Genomic DNA, 18,556 nt, shown 5'->3' with positions numbered 1-18,556 from the left:
AGCAGATCAGAAACAAGCCGCATAGCCTGCAGCTTTCAATTGGTGAGGAATGCCACAGTGGGAAGTGGGCAAGAACGGCAACAGGGAAACCGCTGCCCGAGAAGAGTATCCAGGAGCTGGTGTTGGCGTGACCACAAACGCCTCGTGATGGGTGAGACGCCCGCTCAACGACTCAGAGTGCATCACAGCTGGGAGTGCGAGAAGCTCCCTGTTGCCATCCGTGGTGTGAGAAACCAGAAAGAGTCTCACCCACTGCTCCGTGCGGATCTGTCATCCAGGCCATCGCTTTTGGATCCAGTTCTTGGGGGTGGACCAGTGCGGGAGGATCACCTGAGCGAGAGGTCATTGGGGTGTGGGAGTGGGATGATGAGACACAGTATACCCTTCCCTGTAACACCTTTACCCCATCCTAGCAAGTAGGATACTTAGGAACTCAACCCCCCCTTCACAACACGCACACTTTCACTCGGACAGCCCATTTTTGGGAGAAAACGGACTAACTCCTGAGCCGTTTACCTGACATGTCCCAATGCATTGGTCAGGTGAGGTCAGGCAATTACTGACAATTACTCATGCCTGACTTCCATTAAACTTCCCCACATGGATAAAAGGCAGAGCACAAGAGCACACTGAGCGAGGCAAAACACACAAGGTAACAGCAGTTTTGAGATGGCAGCTGGACGAGAGAAGAAGGATGGTGAAACGGGAGGTGATCGCAAGGAGGGAAATTCCCTTGTCCTTTTCCACAAGGAACTGTTACTTTCAAGACCGCTCAAAAGTAGAAAGTGTAAGACCAGGAAACCAGGCTAAAGAATCCTGCATTGTGTGTTGGAGATACCCGTGCCCTCCCACATCATTAATATAGGGAGAGAGAAGCAGCAGCTGCCTTGGTAGGATCCTTGGCTCAAAGAACAAATCAGCATCAGTGAAATCAACACAGCTGGTGAGTTGGGGAGACCGATACAAGACTGGTCTGTGTTGAAGCCAAGGTTGCAAGCAGCAACATTGTATGGCGAGCGCTGGAACGAACATTGTTGAAACGAGTGTGATAAAAGACGCCAGTAAAGTTGAACTTTGGACAGAGTGGGCCGGCGCCATGGGTGTGCTCAATCAAAGATCTTTGTAAGGTATCCAGCTGAGTAGTGGCAAAAGTGAAATTTAAAGAGTTGTTGTAAATAATTGTAAAATAGAAGTGGTCCTGCGACCGGTCAAGCAAAATCCTATGCACAGTCGAAATTCTTTGATTTTGATACAGTAAAGAAAGTTTGGTAAACACAAGATAAATTGGTACGAGCCCAGCGGAGGGAGAGTAATTGAAAGTTTTGTTTTAAAGTGGGTTTGAGCCTGGCAGAGGGGCACCCAGGGTGAAAAGCAAATCATCAGTGAAGTTGTGCATATGAGAATCCTGAGGAGAAAGGCACTTTGAATGTTTGTCACATCAGGCCCTCTGAAGTAAGAAACTTTGAATGGCAAAGAGACTTTGGCACAGAAGGCCCTGAAACTGAGATTTTGAACTGTATCCTCGTGCTAGAAAATGGTATGTGCTAAACTCTAGTGTGCCACCTTGACCCGTGCTGAAAACGTTAGGAAGGGAAGCAAATGGCTTAACTATCCAGACATATGATTTCTTGAACACTCTACTTTTGTATAACATTATTTTCCCTCTCATTTGTATTGTAAGTAAGGATTGGCAATAGGTTTATTAGCATAGGCCCTTTTATTTTGACAAGACCCCACTAGGACTGCGTTATTATTATTTGATGGTCATAGCTTGCTCCCATCTTTAGACTTAGGATTAGATAGGCGTTTTTCAAAGCCAATTGAAGTTCAATGAACACCCTTGAACTGTCTGTCTTGCTGTTTGATACCTTGCCTTCCTTACATTTGACAGCAGCAACCTGGGGAGAAGCCGAGAACAAGAAGCTGCAGAAAAAAGCCAGAATGGGAAAACTGGCAACAGAGAAAAATAGCTGTGTGTCGAGCCCTGCAATGTTCCCCTATGCATATGAAGGTACCAAGCAGAATGGAGAAAAGCAGAAGGTGGGGTAGGGGTTCATGAAGAGTGCAACTCGCCCCAGTCATAAAGGCGAGATACGAGAACGTTTTTTGATTGCCAATGTGAAAGTCTCCCAAAGCAAGTCAAAAATAACCCTGTGAGAAGAATAAAGCGGGACTGGAGACGATTACCCTGGGAAGAAGGAAAAAGGTCTTGTGAATTGAAGTATCTTCCTTCCCCAAAACATCCTAGCTCGCTCTTGGATCCTGAACCTGGGGGTGGATATCCGAGGTAGGATCATCTGGAAGGATGAGACTTGGATAGTGGGAGTGAGGCACCCTTGGCTGAGACGCAGTATCCCCTCTTTCCCTTTCACCAGAATCCGATGTCCCTCAGGCTTTTATGGGAAATTTCCAATCCCTACCCTATTCTGCTAGAATACCATCTCCCAATTTATACCACTATGGTACTGAGACGAGGAAGAGATTCAATAGGAATTTACGGTCATCCTTTATTACCTCAGACATACCTAAACACCACTATGAAACTGAGACGCGAAAGAGGCCACATAGGAACTTGCATTCATGCTTTATTGACTCAGACATGCACACACATCACTCTGCACTGGGACAAGGAAGAGGGATGCTGTGTACGAAGACCGTTGTTGACTCAATGCGAACAGCTTGCACCTAGAGCCAAAGTGCCGGTATAAATGGCCCGCTCAGGTGAGGCTAATGTTAAAAAGAGATTGGGAAGAAGAAGGAAGCCAGGTGCTTGCAGAGGGAGAAGCTGGAGCAAAAGGCAGTAAGACGCATGTCAGAAGCGCCTTGAGTGCTGCTTAGTCGCTGCAGCGGATGAAGTGTGTGGCTGGCTTTGTCAGATGGTCTCCGGTGGCAGGTTCAGGCCTCCTGAAGTCAAGAGGACACACGCTCCAATAACCAGAGTTATCGGGTGCCCAGGACGAGGGGCTTGCCGGGGCCAGGAACAGCTGCAACTGCAAGAGACCGACGAAAACGGAGAAGGGCAAAGGAAGACAGCGGACCCAGTGAGTCAAGTGAGACTGAGTGACTCTGGGACGCTGTGGTGTGAGCCGCGTGGTGAAAGAAGGCAGAATCGTTTGCAAGTGAGCGAGCGATAGCGGTGGCAATGTGACTGCTGTTATTGAAATTGTGAAACTCAGATGTTTAATGCCTACGAGAATGTGATGAAAGAAGTGGTTTGTTAATACCCAACTGTAACAAAGTTGAAAGAGCAGCAGAGAAGGCCAAAAAGCAGTGAACTTTAAACTCGAAAGTAAATGAGAAGCTTGTGAGCAGGGTGCAAATTGCCAGCACGTGTGAACTGGTAATTTGCCATTATGTTATTATGAATGTGAATGAGCTGCAATTTTAAATATTGAAACAAAGGAAAATAATATTGAGTGAATGCCACACGAGTGGGAAGTGGTGCAACGCGTTCCCTGATATCAAGGAATTGTGAATCATGGAAACTATAGAAAGCAAGTATTGGTAATGAATTTAAAGAACTTGAATTGTACAAGTTAAGAAAAAGCAAGCATTGGCAAGAGCCATAAGGAAAAGAAGGACTATACAAGTTCCAAGTTGAATATGAGGCAACAGTATGAGAGAGTTGAAAAGTGAATGGTGGCAAAACAAGTGTTGAAAAGAATTGTGAGAAGATAAGTCCAATAACACTGTTGAGCTGAAGTTGTACCACTGTGGTGGCACAACTGTGGAGAATAAGCCAAACGGTTGTGTCGGTTGCGTGACCTGTGATGGGTGGTCCAACAACTGCGCCTAGACCGAGCGCACCCCACTAAGAGAAGCCACTTGATTCATTCATCTATAGGTTTATGGTTGAACATCCAGAGATACTTGCATATGATGAACTGACGAGTTGAACTTTGTGATATTGATGAAAGAGCCAAAAAGGCTGAAAGCTGGGAAGAATCCTGAGGAATTGTGTTGTGAAAACAGAGAGAGACTTGAAAGCTTGAGGAAGGTAATGCCTTTGTGATTGAAAGTGAACTATTTGGAATATTAGGGAAGGGGAGACCCCTTTCCGACCTAGAGCTGGAAGAAGCTCGGAATTTTGTTTGAACATTTTATTTGGTTGATGTTGACATCTGTGAAGGCATCGTGAAGTAAGACACAGACAATAGACTTAAAATTCAAACAAAAGACATTTACTAACTTAAATGTCAGGATGATTGAAGGTCTAACTTGCCCTATACTAATGTGGGATTCCCCTACCTGAACGAAACTAAGGAAAGTCTGAGTCAAAGAGTTCAATTTAAAAGTCTGCCTGTGTCCAAGACCTATGTGTTCCATCACAACTAAAGCTAAACAGTGTGTATGGATGTCAAAGTAAAAAGAAATAGAACTCAACAGAAAGTTCTGAGCTGCTTCCCGCTCTCAGCTTCTTCAACTCCCTTGCCCAAGTTCAAGAAAGTTACATAGAAGTCTTAGAATTCTCTTTCTTCCACTCAAGGTAATATAGTTCCACACAATCCCCAGAGTTCCCTTTCCCAAGGTTCAAGCAATATAGTTAAAAGGAAAATGGTCTTGAAGCTTTTCCCCAATACAGCATGTATAATGTCTCACATCTCAGGGCTCCCTTCCCCAACACTTCAACTCCACCAGTTGTAGTTATTTCAATCTTTCAAACAAAAAGGTTAACCCAATTTAAGGTCAGCTTGACCATATTCTTGGATTGCCTCATCCATTCACTGGCAGTGCCCCTTCCTGGTATTATTCCATCATGTCTTTTGGTTCTCGCAGTTCAAGGCTCACTAGTCTAGGCGCAGTTGTCAGACCACACAGTCCACCTACCACAGGTCACGCAACCAGTGTCCCTCTCCTTGTGGGCTCTTGGCTTTAGGTATAATATTTACACTTATTTGGCTTCTCCTTGTTGTCCCCCTGGCTCTGCCAGAGTATGCCACACACCTTTTGCCAGTGTTTTGCCCTGCTGCACTACAGTTGTTCATAAAGCTCATTATGTGGTGGTCTTACTTCTGTCCTACCTTTGATGGCATTCGTTCACACTGATGTAGTTTCTTAAATTGTGTTACATGGGCGCATTCCCATTGGCAGTCTTAACACTGGCTTTGTCCACAAAGCATCACTTCGTTTTATAGTCCACAAGCTTAATTGCATGATGTCCCTCTGCTCTGCATCAGCTATGGAATGTGCTCAGTGGTTAAGTTTCATTCAGTTTGTTGCTTAATAAATATTCAATATGCTTAATTTTAAATTCCCATTTGGTTTGGTATTCAATATCTAGCAGCGTCAATGCTAAGTTCTTCCCTGCTAGGAACACCCCTTCCCCTGACCCCCGGCTGCCGAGTTCCTCTCCGGACACTGACCTGTCTGTGGCGATGTTCCCAGGTGGCTCCCGCTCTCTCTTCCAGCCTTGCAGGTCGTCCGGCTCGCTGGTACGAGCTCCGCTTGCATTCAGTGGCTTGCCGCTGAGTGCTGCACTGCCTCCGATTGGACGCAGGCAGCGTCACGCTCCCACCGACGCTTCCACAGCTCCGGATAAATGTCTCTTGTCACAGGGGCTCCTGCTCCTGCACACTGGACTTCGATCCAGCGTCTTGGCTATCCCACAGGTCCCACTACGACTACCTCTTCCAAACCCGAGTTTCCTATTGGTCTCATTCCCACAGGTCTCCCTGTCTCTCTCTTTGCTGCACATTCTGTCTGCTTTTATACAGCTGTAACCTTTTTTAACAGGGTGCAGGTGTATACTTCCAATTGGATTTTCCAGACCATGATTAAGAGGATATGCCTGACCTTTTCTACACTTTACAGGCATCTTCCTTGTCCCAGTACTAAAGTGGTGACATGGTCTAGTGTGCATTACTCTGTCTCTTCTTCCTCATCTCAGTACTGTCAAGTGTAACATATGGGGAAATGATGGGAGGTGGCTTATAATAGCCCATATAGGTTGGGGGAGAGCTAAATTGGTCGTCAATGGAAAAAGGGGGATACCATGTCTCGCCTGAGGGCACCCTACTCCAATCCTCAAGGACCCTCCACCCAGGTGATCCTCCCTTGCTTCTCCGCCTCTAGGGCCAGGATCCAAGAGCGATGGCCTTTCCCAGGCCACCTGCGCAGAGGATCCAAGGGGAGTGAGTAGGAGTGAGAATACCATCAGTTTCTCACATATACCTACACAGTTTGAACACATAGATCTGAGGACAAATATAGGTTTTGGACACAGCCAGACTTTTATTTTGGATTTCCTGACACAGACTATCATTAGTTTTAGTTAGGTAGGCAAATCCCACCTTGGCAATGGGCTAAGAAAGGCATTACCCAAACCTTTGTGTGGTTTTTTAATAAAAGTGTGTATCCTGATCAAGTACCATGAAAAGTAGCCAAGGATGAATTGAGAGACTGTAAAAGGGTCCTAAGTGAAAACGGAGTGTGAGAGACTCTAAAAACCAACTGTAAGGAGCAACACCTTAAAGAGAGCCCTAAGCCCAGAAGTGTTTTACGAGTGCTACAAGAGCTCAATGTGAAGATATCCAGAGCTTACTAAAGAAGATTGTATGAAGAAACTAGAGTGCAAGAGAGAGACCTTCCCATACAGAAACTACGAGAAGCTCAAGGGAAGAATGACCTTCTCTTTGCTGAATTTAAGTTGGTTAAATAAGTGGTAGGGTCAGGTGGAGTAAGGTTTAGACTGAGGATATTTGTACTTTGAGATTTCCTGATGACAGACAAGCACCCTTAGTTTCCTTAGATAGCCAGGGTGATCCCTTTAGCAATAGGGAAAGTTAGGCCTTTTCATTAAACAGAATTCATGATGTCCTTAATATGTCAGACTCCTTTTTTCGACCCATCACAGAATGCAAGCCGGAACCTCCACGCAGCTCCCTGCATTACATGCCGACCTGTGCTTCTTCCCAACTTCACCTTGTCCTTGGAGGATTTGACCCAGGCAGAGTCTCTGCTGGAATGCCTCACCCCGGCCCTGCCACATCAGAGTCTGCAGCCAGCCCACTGGCCCACTCCTTTGCGCACACCTGGCCCTCCGGGAAATAGTTCATTCCAATCTTGGAAATATGTCCCATTTCTTTTTAATAGAAGCATACACTGGGCAAAGCCTGGTTCCCATAAACACAAAGAACACATTTATCAGCACCCCAGATGGCAGCTCTGAGAGCTAATAGTGATGCAATCTGCTTTTGAGGGCACTGTGAGGGTCTAGGAGTGAGAGCCGGACACAAAGGTGGCATGTTGATTGGCAAAGACTGTTATTAACAACCATAAATTAGGGAAATTAGAGGAAAACCGAACTAGCCCTATTTCTAAGAGGGGTTTCCCTGCTTCAACAAAACTATCTAATGAAACTATCTGCCAGAATGTCCAAAGTAAAGTACACCATCCTGTGTCCAGATCCTAACCTATCCCTCACAAGCTGTCTTTTGACTGCCGACCTGCAAATCAAACATAAAAGTTCCAAAAGGGGTAGAAAATAAAGCAAAAGTTATACAAGACTGAAGGGGTTGATTCCCCTTGCCCAGAGACTTTCCAGCATATGCAAACAAGTCACTGTTCCACAAAACACAAGAGCTTGGTTCCTTTTTTCAGTACCCCCTCCCTGGCCTACTCTCCTGCCAAGTAAGGTACAGAACTTTTCATTCACCCACAGCCTTGGTTTACTCTCCTGCCAAGGTCTCTGACTGTTCCTTTTATATGCAAGCTTCGATTTCGTTGGTATTCTGGTTAGGAGTTTGGTGGTTATTTCCCCAGAGTGGGTCCCAGCCTCTGTTCACTTGTATTTTCTCAAAGTTCTCTTTATTTATTGACCACAGCCTTGGTTTACTCTGCTGCCAAGGTCTGTGGGTGCTGCTTAAATATGCAAAGTTTGTGTATCTCACTGTTCAGTGTTTATCTCCTCACCATGGGTCCCAGACCCCCTTTGTGTAATTATTTTGCCTCTTTGGTTTCTCATATGTCTTGCCTGCAGCCGCCTGACCCTACAATACAATACTCGGTCTCCCCAACCTTGGGATCAGCCACTCTGGTATCTATAGGATCTTGGCCATCCCTCATGGGTTGCTTGCGGGTATCCCAGGGACCTCGGCGGCTTCCTGCACTTCTCCTGATCAGCGTTTGGCTCCCTGCACTCTTGCAGCTATGGTTAGCGGCAAGCAGCTTTCCTGTGCTCCGGTCTGCTTCCTGTGCTGCAAGCCTTCTGCGAGTGCGGTTCTCTCCGACACGCAATGTTGTTCTCCCTCTGGGCAGCCTCCACATACCTGAAGCCTCTCATTTGTCTGGGCCGAACCAAGAACGAAGAGGCCAACCTGCAGTTGCCTCTGCTATTTGAATGACAGTGGGCCAATCGGGTCCTTGCAAAGGCTAGAGCATGTACTGTCGTTCATGTTGGCAATTATCATTACTCGTGGGTTCTTCCTCATTCCAGTAGTTATTACCTGGGATGTATTAAACAATACATGGGGGTTTCAGGTAATGAGAAGAAGGATGGGTTTTGAGGGAAGGTGTGAGGAGGAGAAAGGGATATTGTGTTCTCCCTAGCTGGTCACTACTCCCAATTGGGTCCTCCCTCCCCACTGAGCACCACCCCCAGGGGAAATATCGGTTATCAGCCTCATCTCCCAGGACTCATGGAAAGGGGCTCCCCCCCAACTAAAGTAGTGATGACACCTTGATATTTGTCACAGCGCACAGGGCTGCAATGCTGCGCTTTAGCCCACCTGGCTCGGGCTTGAGGACCGTTGGTGGCCCTCCAACGTAAGTTGAATTTAATGCTATTTTGAAAACGTTTGATGTCAATGACATGCAAAGACCATCTAGTCTACTTGAAGTTGACAATTAACCTGCCTGCCACAACAACAAAGTACTACATACTTCGTATCCAGCCATGACTTTCTTTTAACATTATAAACTTTTTGATTTATGAAACTTCTGAATTTCTTCTTACACAGAAAATGATGGTGAAAGCATACAGACGGAACACTACCTGGCGCAACAGCCAACTGCACAGTTCCTTGCAAATAAAACCGTTTTCAGAGCCATTTTATCATATAATTTTATTTTTGCCATTCATGCAGCTAACGTTCACATTTTTGATTTTACAGACAGACACTCATCTCACTTATGTCCTAAATATGTGGTACACCAAGTGCTGTATTTTTGCTAATTTTATGTCTTAAGTACAAATAACTTCTTGTGACATAAAAAATATCAGTTCAAAATTGCTAACCAAATAAGTTTGTTTGCTAATCGCATTTTAATTAGCAAACTCTGCTAATACATTTTTGAAAACTAATGTATGCCTTGCTAGGCATGCGTTCCATTTCATTAATGCAACCAACCTTCTGTTTTTTCAATAATTCATTTGACTGCATACTCTCCCAGCCCCATCCACATCATTTATCTTCAGGCATTTGAGTATCCAATTAAGCTCAAGAATGCCTCACTGGAATGCCTACATTATGGCAAATAGAATATATGGTACCCGTCTTTGAAAGATGCAAACTTCGCTATTATCTGAGCGAGCCTCATGCTCGATAATGGGTGAAAAACATTTGCACTTAGGCAGGCTAGATTACCATTGTTTATGTCCTGTGTCTTCCTTCGTTAGGAGTTATGAACAGTAATGTAGCACAGCTGTTGGTGGCAGTTGCTACTGGTAGGCTGTCCTCTGGCACTTTTGATGTGATTGCCTTGGTAGACCCAGACACAGATATGCCTGTAGTGCAAATAAATCCTACATCTGTGTTCAGACCTCTTTTCAAGCTCCCATGTTCTTCTGTTTGTCGTATTTGAGAGGTGTGAGGGAGTAACCGAAGGAAACTGACAAAGAGGGGTCATGCTGTGGGCTATAAACGTTTATTATAGAAATAAAGAAGCCTATCTTTCCCTATGTCTAAGGGGCTTGCCCTGCCTCAACCTAAGAAATTTTAGAAATCCGTCAGAATATCTGTCAAAAGAAATGTTCGTCCTGTCCTCAGTCAGAAAACCATCTAATCTACCCCTAACACTAAAGCAAAGTTTGTTTCCTTCAACACTTCCATCTTATAGCAATGTAGAAGTAATTCCTTCAATGTTCAACTACAATGGAAAAAGCACCACACAGTGTTCTTTAATCACTTGAGTACTATGCTCGAAGCAGGAGCTAAATCGCTCCCAGCTCCCCTCCATTCCAAACCCCGTAAGAGTGTGAGAAAGTACCTGAACGGAAGTTATTGTAAATGTAGAACCACAGAAACTATGAAAGTCAAGACTATTCTTGAACTACAAGAATTGATCTCAAAGACTATCCAGGGAGATTATATCGAGAAATATCTCTACCATAGAGAGAGAGACTGTAAATAAAAAGCCAATTGGAAGACAAACAAGGGACCAGGTGAAGAGGAGACATTCTCTTGGTCTAATTTATGTTGGTTAAATATAGTGGTAGGGTCAGCTAGACTTAGTTTGGACAGAGGGCATTATTACTTTGGACTTCCTGACAACTGACACGCACCTTTTAGTTTCGTAGGTAGGGTATTCCCTTTAGTGATATGGAAAGTTAGGCTTTTTTAATAAAGGTATTGAAGCATATCCTCAGCGTGTCCAACTCCTTCTTCCGACCCGCCACAGCTATGACCTTGCTTACAGATCCCTTATCAAAGTGGGAACTGTCTACTCCTTACACTTCTCCACCTGCCACAGACTTGTGCCTCGCTCCTTGATTAGGCAACCTTGCTTATAGTCTGACTATCCCTTCTCCATCTAGCCATGCCCTATATCCCTTCATACTTCAGCCGGCCGTGCCTTATGGGGTCCTGCCACTTCTAAATTTAAAGCGTTCTGGGGTTTACTGCTTCCTAGTGCTGACTTTTACCTTGCTCGCTTTCTGTGGAAACAAGCATAACTTTGCTTTTTACTGTGCTTGCTTATGTCAATTTCTAATACGCTAGCTAACGTACATGGTGGCTGCTCATAAGGTTAATCCAAGTGTCTGCCATATCAAGGAATTACGATCCTACTTTTGTTTATGCTTGTGCCAGTTCTATTCTCATTGACGTGTTCTACTTTTTGCAGCAACCAATTATTCAGAATACCTTGGAGTGGTATTTTGTCAATTGTCTTTTCCTTCCTGACTTTCCTTCAGGCCAAAAGATCAATGGAGTAGAACTATGTTTTTTAAATGATCAAACTTAAAGGTGGGTCCTTTTCCTGTGTAATTGGTAGTTGAATACTAATCTCTACTTGGGAGAGAGCCTTTGGTGTTCCATGGGGCCATTTTTGATATACTTTTGTGTTTACTGTTTGCATTCGGTTTGTTTAGGGCCAGATAGTTAAACAGTATTTCATGGTCAGACAATATACATGTTTTTGTTGGGCCATCTAACGTGTGGCGGAGTTGATGTGTGGTGACAGTTATGAGTTGTTGCATATTGAGAAAAGCAAAAGCTTCTAGTTCTAGTTGTATCCATATTTTTGCTTACAGTCAAGTGAGACTATCAGTGAACATAGTGCCCTATACATAAAGATACTTTCTAGGTTTGGTTTACTTTTACCTGTATTGGATCCACTTTTCCATGTAATATGGTCCCAACTGTTCTCTGCAACAAGGTTTCTTCATATAAAAAACTATATCCGCCAACCACTCTACCTTTTCTCTTTTCTTTGTTTTGGTAATGGCTTTATAACTAGGGGATTAGATCATGGTGTGAATATTAAGTCATGTATTATATGTACATTATATTGAGTGATCCACTTAGAACTTAATTTCTCAAATATGCACAGTATTACTTTATAGCTGACCTAAAACCTTTTAGATCCCGCTTCAGACCTATGTCATGATTGTGGAGAGTGTTTGATTGGTCTAAATAGGCACACATCTGTCTGAACGGGCACAGATGTTATGTGATAACTACTGTTAGAAGAGACTTAGATGCATTCTCAAACCCATGCTGTTTATAAACTGTTACTTTGCATTCAACACTCAACGTTGCTCTGGTCTGTAAAGATGGTATATGTTGAACAGCTCAGGCCTCTACAACCAGATTGGTTCCATGATAAATGTCAATCCATCGCAGGCGTATGTAGAATTGTATCAGGGTGTTATATCCTGTATGAATACTCTGAAAGAGATCACTGCTGATAGACTAAATAAACGCAAGTGTGCTGAGTTCCTCTGCACTTGGTTTTTCAGGTCTGAACAATGGAGTTGCAGGCAGTGGTAATGGCTGTTGGAGGGGGCTCTCGGATGATGGACCTCACCTCAAGCATCCCCAAAGCACTTCTTCTGGTGGGCAGCAAGCCACTGATCTGGTATCCCATCAACATGTTGGAGCGTGTTGGATTTGAAGGTAAGGCACTTTCTACCTCTTTCACCTGTTCTGATGATCAGAAGTACATGAGGCATTGTATACTTTTGGGCTTCAGAGCTTGACGCTCAGTGGTTAGTGAAGCTAAGGGATGTATGGGGTTATAGGGTTGTGAGCGATTGAGTTTTGTTTAAGCAGGTGAGCACTTAAATTGGGTGCAGAAAAATACAGGGTCTGTGGCATCCATAACAATGAATAACTAGCTGCTCCACAGGATAGAGTTCATAGAACCACAAATGCACCTTGTGTTTCTTCCTCACCTTTACGGTTTAGTACCTGTAAACACTTGATCACTATTGTTTAGAGTAGGTCCCAGACTATGTCTACTTAGCAGATTCTATGTAGGAATTGGGGAGGTGGGTTTGCTCAATGTATGCATGTAGTGTTGGTGGGTCAGTGAAGACTCTGACATGTTGGAATAAAACTATGAATAGCATGTAACCCAGACAGCTTGAAAGTAGACAGTGAAAATTTGCGCACCCCACCCCTCGTCCCCCCAAATCTAGGGCACCATAAAGCTGCGCCTACCAGAATTGTGATTTCTCACTATGTAGTCCGACTTCGGAATTTCATTGGCTATTAGTGTACTAGAGTCACAGACCGTAGCAGTGAAGTGGCCATTAGGGGTTTGCCCTCCCAATTACACTGCAGAAAAGGGATCTACGGAATTATCTCGTGGTCGGGGGGCATGAACGAAGCCGAAAATACTGAATGTTTTTTTCTTTTCGAACATTTCCCTGCAATTATATGTAGGGGGAGACCCCACACGCATCCATACATTATCACCCTAACCCCCCCACATATAATTGTGTAGAAATACTCAGTTAAAAATTCTGCATTTTCAGCCTCAGCTTTTTGTGACGCTAAATTCTGGGGTGTGTGAGGAATCTGAGAGTGTCCTCACTTCTTTCCCCATAATATCATTCTCCCAAATGGCCAGGGAAAGACCATCGCTCTTAGATCCTGACCCTGGGGGTGGATATGCAAGGGAAGATCACCTGGGAGGAGGAGACTGATCAAGAATCTCATATCCCCCAGGCCTTTATGGGATATTTCCAATCCCTTCCCTATTCTGCTAGAATACCATCTCCCAATTTATACCACTATGGTACTGAGACGAGGAAGAGATCTAATAGGAATTTACATTCATCCTTTATTACCTCAGACATACGCAAACATCCCTCTGTTACCGAGACAAGAAAGAGACCAGACTGGAACTTGCATTCATGCTTTATTGACTTAGACATGCACACACACCATTCTGGTACTGGGACTCGGAAGACAGATGCCGAGTACCAAGAACGCTGTGAACTCAATGCGAATATCCTGCACCTGGAGCCAAAGGGGCGGTATAAAAGGCCCGCTCAGGTGAGTTTTATGGAGAAAAAGATTGTGAAGAAGAAGGAAGCCAGGTGCGTGCAGACGGAGAAGCCAGAGGAAAAGGTAGGGAGACGCGTGTCTGAAGCACCGAGGTGCTGACAGTCGCAGTGAAGCAGAGTTTGGCTGGCGTTGTCCGAAGGCAGAGTCAGACTGCCGACCTGGAGTCAAGAGGACTCCTGCTACCGTGACCTGAGTTGTCAGATACTCGGTGTTAGGACAGTTTTTCTGAAGTCCAACTAAGGGCCAGGTAAAACAATTCAACTGAGGCAGTACAAGACTCCACACCTAGTACAAGACTGTACCATCTGAGTATATGATAGCGTAGACAGGGCAGTCAGGCTCATTTTAGGAGGGAGAGAAGAGGGCTGTAGAATCAGTACAATGAAATTGTAATACAAATGCTCCAAAGAAACAGTGAAACACTACGCATTGTAAAAATAAATGGATTATATAAATATAAGTAGGCCAAGATAAATCTTGGGGGAAATAGATACTATCACAGATCATATATACACATTATAGAAAAACACACTATGCTTGAAAGTACATAGTCCAAAATATATAACCTAATTTGGAACCCCTAATGGTAGTTCTAGGGAAGTCAAAACCAAAAGTTACTTTCGGATTACTTACAGTAATGCAGGGTAGTAGACCCTAGCAGTTGTACCGTGACGCTCAGGAAGAAATCACATAGTAAGTCAACTGGACAATATACTTTTCAGAATAGTGGAACACTTGTTCCAGGAGCAGTATAAACCTATAACTCTGATTCAGGATAACAGTTAGTGTAGGGGAATTGGACCTTGGGGTGTAATACACAATTACATTTACATTTCAGCTCAGTGGAACACAGTCTAAGATCAGTAGGAAGTGATTACACTATTTCTGGATGGCTCAATTCAGACCAAGGTTAGCTACACCACTTTTCAAGAATGGCACACAGCTATTATTCTAGGCAGGTAAAACCTAATTTTGTGATATACTATTACAGTTTGCTTTTTAAATCAGTTCAACACTGAGCAAGGCAAAGCACATGAGGAAGCAGCAGTTCCAAAATGGCACTTTAACACGAGGAGAAAGACGGCAAAACAGAACGGGATCGCAAGGAGGGAAGTGCCCTTGACCTTTTCGACGAGGAATCATTACTTTCACAAAGCCTCGATAATAGAAAGCGTAGGACCAAGAAACCAGGCGGAAGAATCCTGCATTGTGTGTCAGAGGTACCCGGGGTCCTCCCTCGGCGATAATCAAGGCAGGGAGAATAGCTTGCCGCCCTGGTACTGATCTTGTCTCCTACAATAAAGCAGCACCAGTGAAATCAGCACTGCCGGTGAGTTTGGGAGACTGATACCAGACCGGTCTGTGTTGAAGCCAAGGTTGCAAGCGGGAACATTGTATGGTGAGCGCAAAAGCGAACAGTGTATGAAACCCATGTGATAACCAATGAGAGTAAAAACTGAAAAACAGATGAGTGATTGAACTTTGAAACCAAAATACGATACCCTTGACAGAGTGGTCCAGACCGCATGCTCATTCGAAGGTCTCTGTAAGGTATCAAACTGAGAGTTGAGAAATGTGAAAGAGTGGCAAAGAACTGTATATTGAAGTGGTCCTGCAACGGGTCAAGTAAGATCCTGTGCCCAATCAAAAGACTTCGATGTTGATACTGCCGATCAAGTTGATGAGAAAAAAGAAAAAATTAGTCCGAGCCCGAACAAGGGAGATCGATTGACAGCTTTTGTGTTAAAGTGAATTAAATTGGTCAGAGCCCGGCGGAGGGAGACTGATTGAACATTGTGTTAAAAGGATCTGAGCCCGGTTGAGGGGGATCTAGGGTGAATAGTGAACCACCCAAGAATTTGGATACATGAAAATTCTACACGGTTTGTGTTAAAAGTGATCTGAGCCTGGCTGAGGAGGATCCGAGGTGAATAGTGAATCACCTTCGAAATGGAGTAAGTGTGAAATTCTGAAAGGAAAATAACGTATTGTTTGTCAGGCGCATCAGGCCCTCTGCAAGAAGAGACTTGGACACAAAAGGCCCTGATAATAATGTTTCAACTGCACCCTCGTGCTAGAGAAGCCAGAGACTGTGCTAAACTCGAGTGCATCACCTTCTCCCATGCTGAAAATGTGGAAAGGGGAGGCCAAAGGCCTGAACATCCTGACATATCATTTCTTGAACACTTCTTTCTTTTACATAACATTGTTCCATACACTATTTGTACTTAGAGGTACGGATTGGCAATAGGTTTATTAGTATAGGCCCTTTTTCAAGACACCACTAGGACTGCTTTATTATTATTTTATTTATTTTTTTAACAATTTTTATTTCAATTTCAACATAAACAAACAACACACAATTATTTCCAATAACATTTCCACAACCCTATCCCCCTCCTTCCTTGGCCTCCCCAACCTCAGGCCTACACTGGTTCTTGCTCCGCTGTTCGCATGCTTCCATCGATCTGTGGAACAGCAATAGTTACTTGTATGGAGTTCCCCTCTTGTTCCTGGGTGTCTCGTTCAGAAGCTGACAAATCTGCGATGAGCTGTCTCCATACTCCAATCCAACCTTCTCCTTGATTATCTGATTTAGTAGCCGCCTCCGGCCACACTGCAGTTTCTGCATTTGCTCATTTTAACAAGTCCCTCCACCAAATGACTGCTTTATTATTTGATGGTCGTAGCATGCTCTCATCTGTAGATTTAGGATTAGATGGGTGTTTTTCAAACCCTTTTTGAAGTTCAATAAACACTGTTGAACTGTGGTCACTTTTGTCTGTCTGTGAGCGAGTGACAGCAGAGGCAATGTGATTGCTGGTATTGAAATTGCTAAACATTGATGTTGAACAGCTACGAGAATGTGATGAAAGAAGCGGTTTGTAAATAACGAACTGTAACAAAAATGAAAAGGCTGCGGAGAATGCCAGAAAAAGCAGTGAACATGAAACTTGAAAGTGAATGAGAAGCCCGTGAGCAGGGTTCAAATTCCCAGCAGGAGAGTGAACTGGGAATTTGCAATTACGTTACTTTGAATATGAATGAGCTGCACTTTTGAATACTGAACCAAAGGAAAGTAATCCTGAGTAAATGTCACACAAGTGGAAAGTGGTGAAAAGCGTTTCATGATGCAGAGGAACTGTGAATCATAGAAACTGAAGAAAGCAAGTATTGGTAATGAATTTAAAGAACTGTGAATAACACAAGTTAAGAAAAAGCAAGCATTGGCAAGAGCCATAAGGAAAAGGACTATACAAGTTGCAAGTTGAAAATGAGGCAACAGTATGAGAGAGCCTGAAGATCTAACAAGTGAATGGTGTCAAAACAAATGTTGAAAAGAATTTGTGAGAAGTTAAGTCCAATACCACTGTTGAGCTGAAGCAGTGGTGGTGAAACTGGTGAAAAGAAGCCAATCGGGTGTGTCGGTTGCGTGACCTGTAATGGGTGGATCGTGTGGTCTGACAACTGCGCCTAGACTGAGCACACCCCACTAAAGAGTAGCCACTTGATTAAGGTATAGGTTTATGGTTGGACATCCAAAGAAGCTTGCATATGATGAACCAACAGAGTTGAACTTTGTGATATTGATGAAAGAGCCAAAAAGGCTGAAAGCTGAAAAGAATCCTGAGGAATGTTGTTGTGAAAACTGAGAGAGACTTGAAGGCTTGGGGGAAGGTAACCCCTTGGTGATTGAAAGTGAACTGTTTGGAATCCTGGAGAAGGTGAAAGCCTCTTTCCCAAAGTGAATTGTGGGTAGAGATGCACACCACTTATAATTTGTTAGTTCACGAATAGTAAGCTCTAAAGTGTTAACTTAACAATGACAACAGTGCTTCAATATCTACTTTAGGTGCACCCAGATAGTAAAGTGCTACCTTTACTGCAGAAATTATGAGATCTGGTAAGATTCACTGCACTAACACGGTGAATAAACTGGGGCACAGCAAATGGCAAAAGAATTGCACTCATTCGTTTCAGTATCAGAGTTTTCGATGATTCCGAAAATGCAAACATTCAATTTCTTTGTTATATAAATCATATCTGTGTATTTTTCAACATCTTACACCGGTTTTGTTCCTTAAACATTCTTATCAAACATTATCTCACAGATAATTTCTCTCAAAAAGAACACAATATATGTTATTGTCACATTAAATGGTAATACAGTTTTGTAATGAAATTCACAATTGAGTCCCAATATTTGAGTTGACAAAAGTTATTTGATGTTGATATAAGAGTAGTCCTCTCATCTAACTACGCATTTCGGGCGTGTACCGCCCTTCTTCAGGTTTAAATATTGGGTGACTGTTCTTTATAGTTCCCCTGAAATTAATTATAGAAAAGAACTAAATCAGTGTTCCATGGAAATATGCTTAAATTAATGTGCTAGAGCAAGTATAGGTGCTATGTTGCACTAACCTTAGTGCTGGACTTGGAGTGCAGACCGGATGTTTCTAATCTTCTAGATGATGTTGTCACTGCAAAATATATATATGCCTATCAGTATCAAATGAAGATGGTAGTGTGTGTGGCGTAGGGGGACCAGTCGCCAAAAAATAGCGCTGGGTCCCCCTATCTCCACACTGAAATCAGTCTATCTTACTGCTCATTAAGGGTAACAAATAATATGCTTACCCTCGCCCAGAAGTTGTGGTTACACTATCTGGGTCTGTTGTGGATCACAAGTAGGTTCCCGTCTTCCTGGGGAATTATAAGGACAATGTCCTGCAAAATGTGCAATAAGTGTATTTGGGGGGTGATAGAGCTACTCTGTTACTTCAATATGTACAGTCTGCGGTGACACTGCCTACCTGTGTGTA

At 43.7% G+C, this 18,556-nt stretch overlaps 1 protein-coding gene across 1 annotated transcript in view; it reads left to right on the top strand.

Annotated features, from left to right (window-relative positions):
• EIF2B3 (eukaryotic translation initiation factor 2B subunit gamma) overlaps nt 1-18,556 on the top strand; it is a 1,062,507-nt gene that overhangs the window by 15,171 nt on the left and 1,028,780 nt on the right. The window contains exon 2 of the mRNA XM_069642355.1: nt 12,179-12,335. Coding sequence (XP_069498456.1) covers nt 12,188-12,335 — 148 coding nt within the window. The 5' untranslated portion in view covers nt 12,179-12,187. The remainder of the gene's footprint in view (nt 1-12,178; nt 12,336-18,556) is intronic.

This window comes from Ambystoma mexicanum, chromosome 1q (assembly GCF_040938575.1).
Source record: "Ambystoma mexicanum isolate Mex_15411 chromosome 1q, UKY_AmexF1_1, whole genome shotgun sequence".
Taxonomy (NCBI): domain Eukaryota; kingdom Metazoa; phylum Chordata; class Amphibia; order Caudata; family Ambystomatidae; genus Ambystoma; species Ambystoma mexicanum.
The sequence above is the reverse complement of the archived record's forward strand: the minus strand, read 5'-3'. Positions and strand labels throughout refer to the sequence as shown.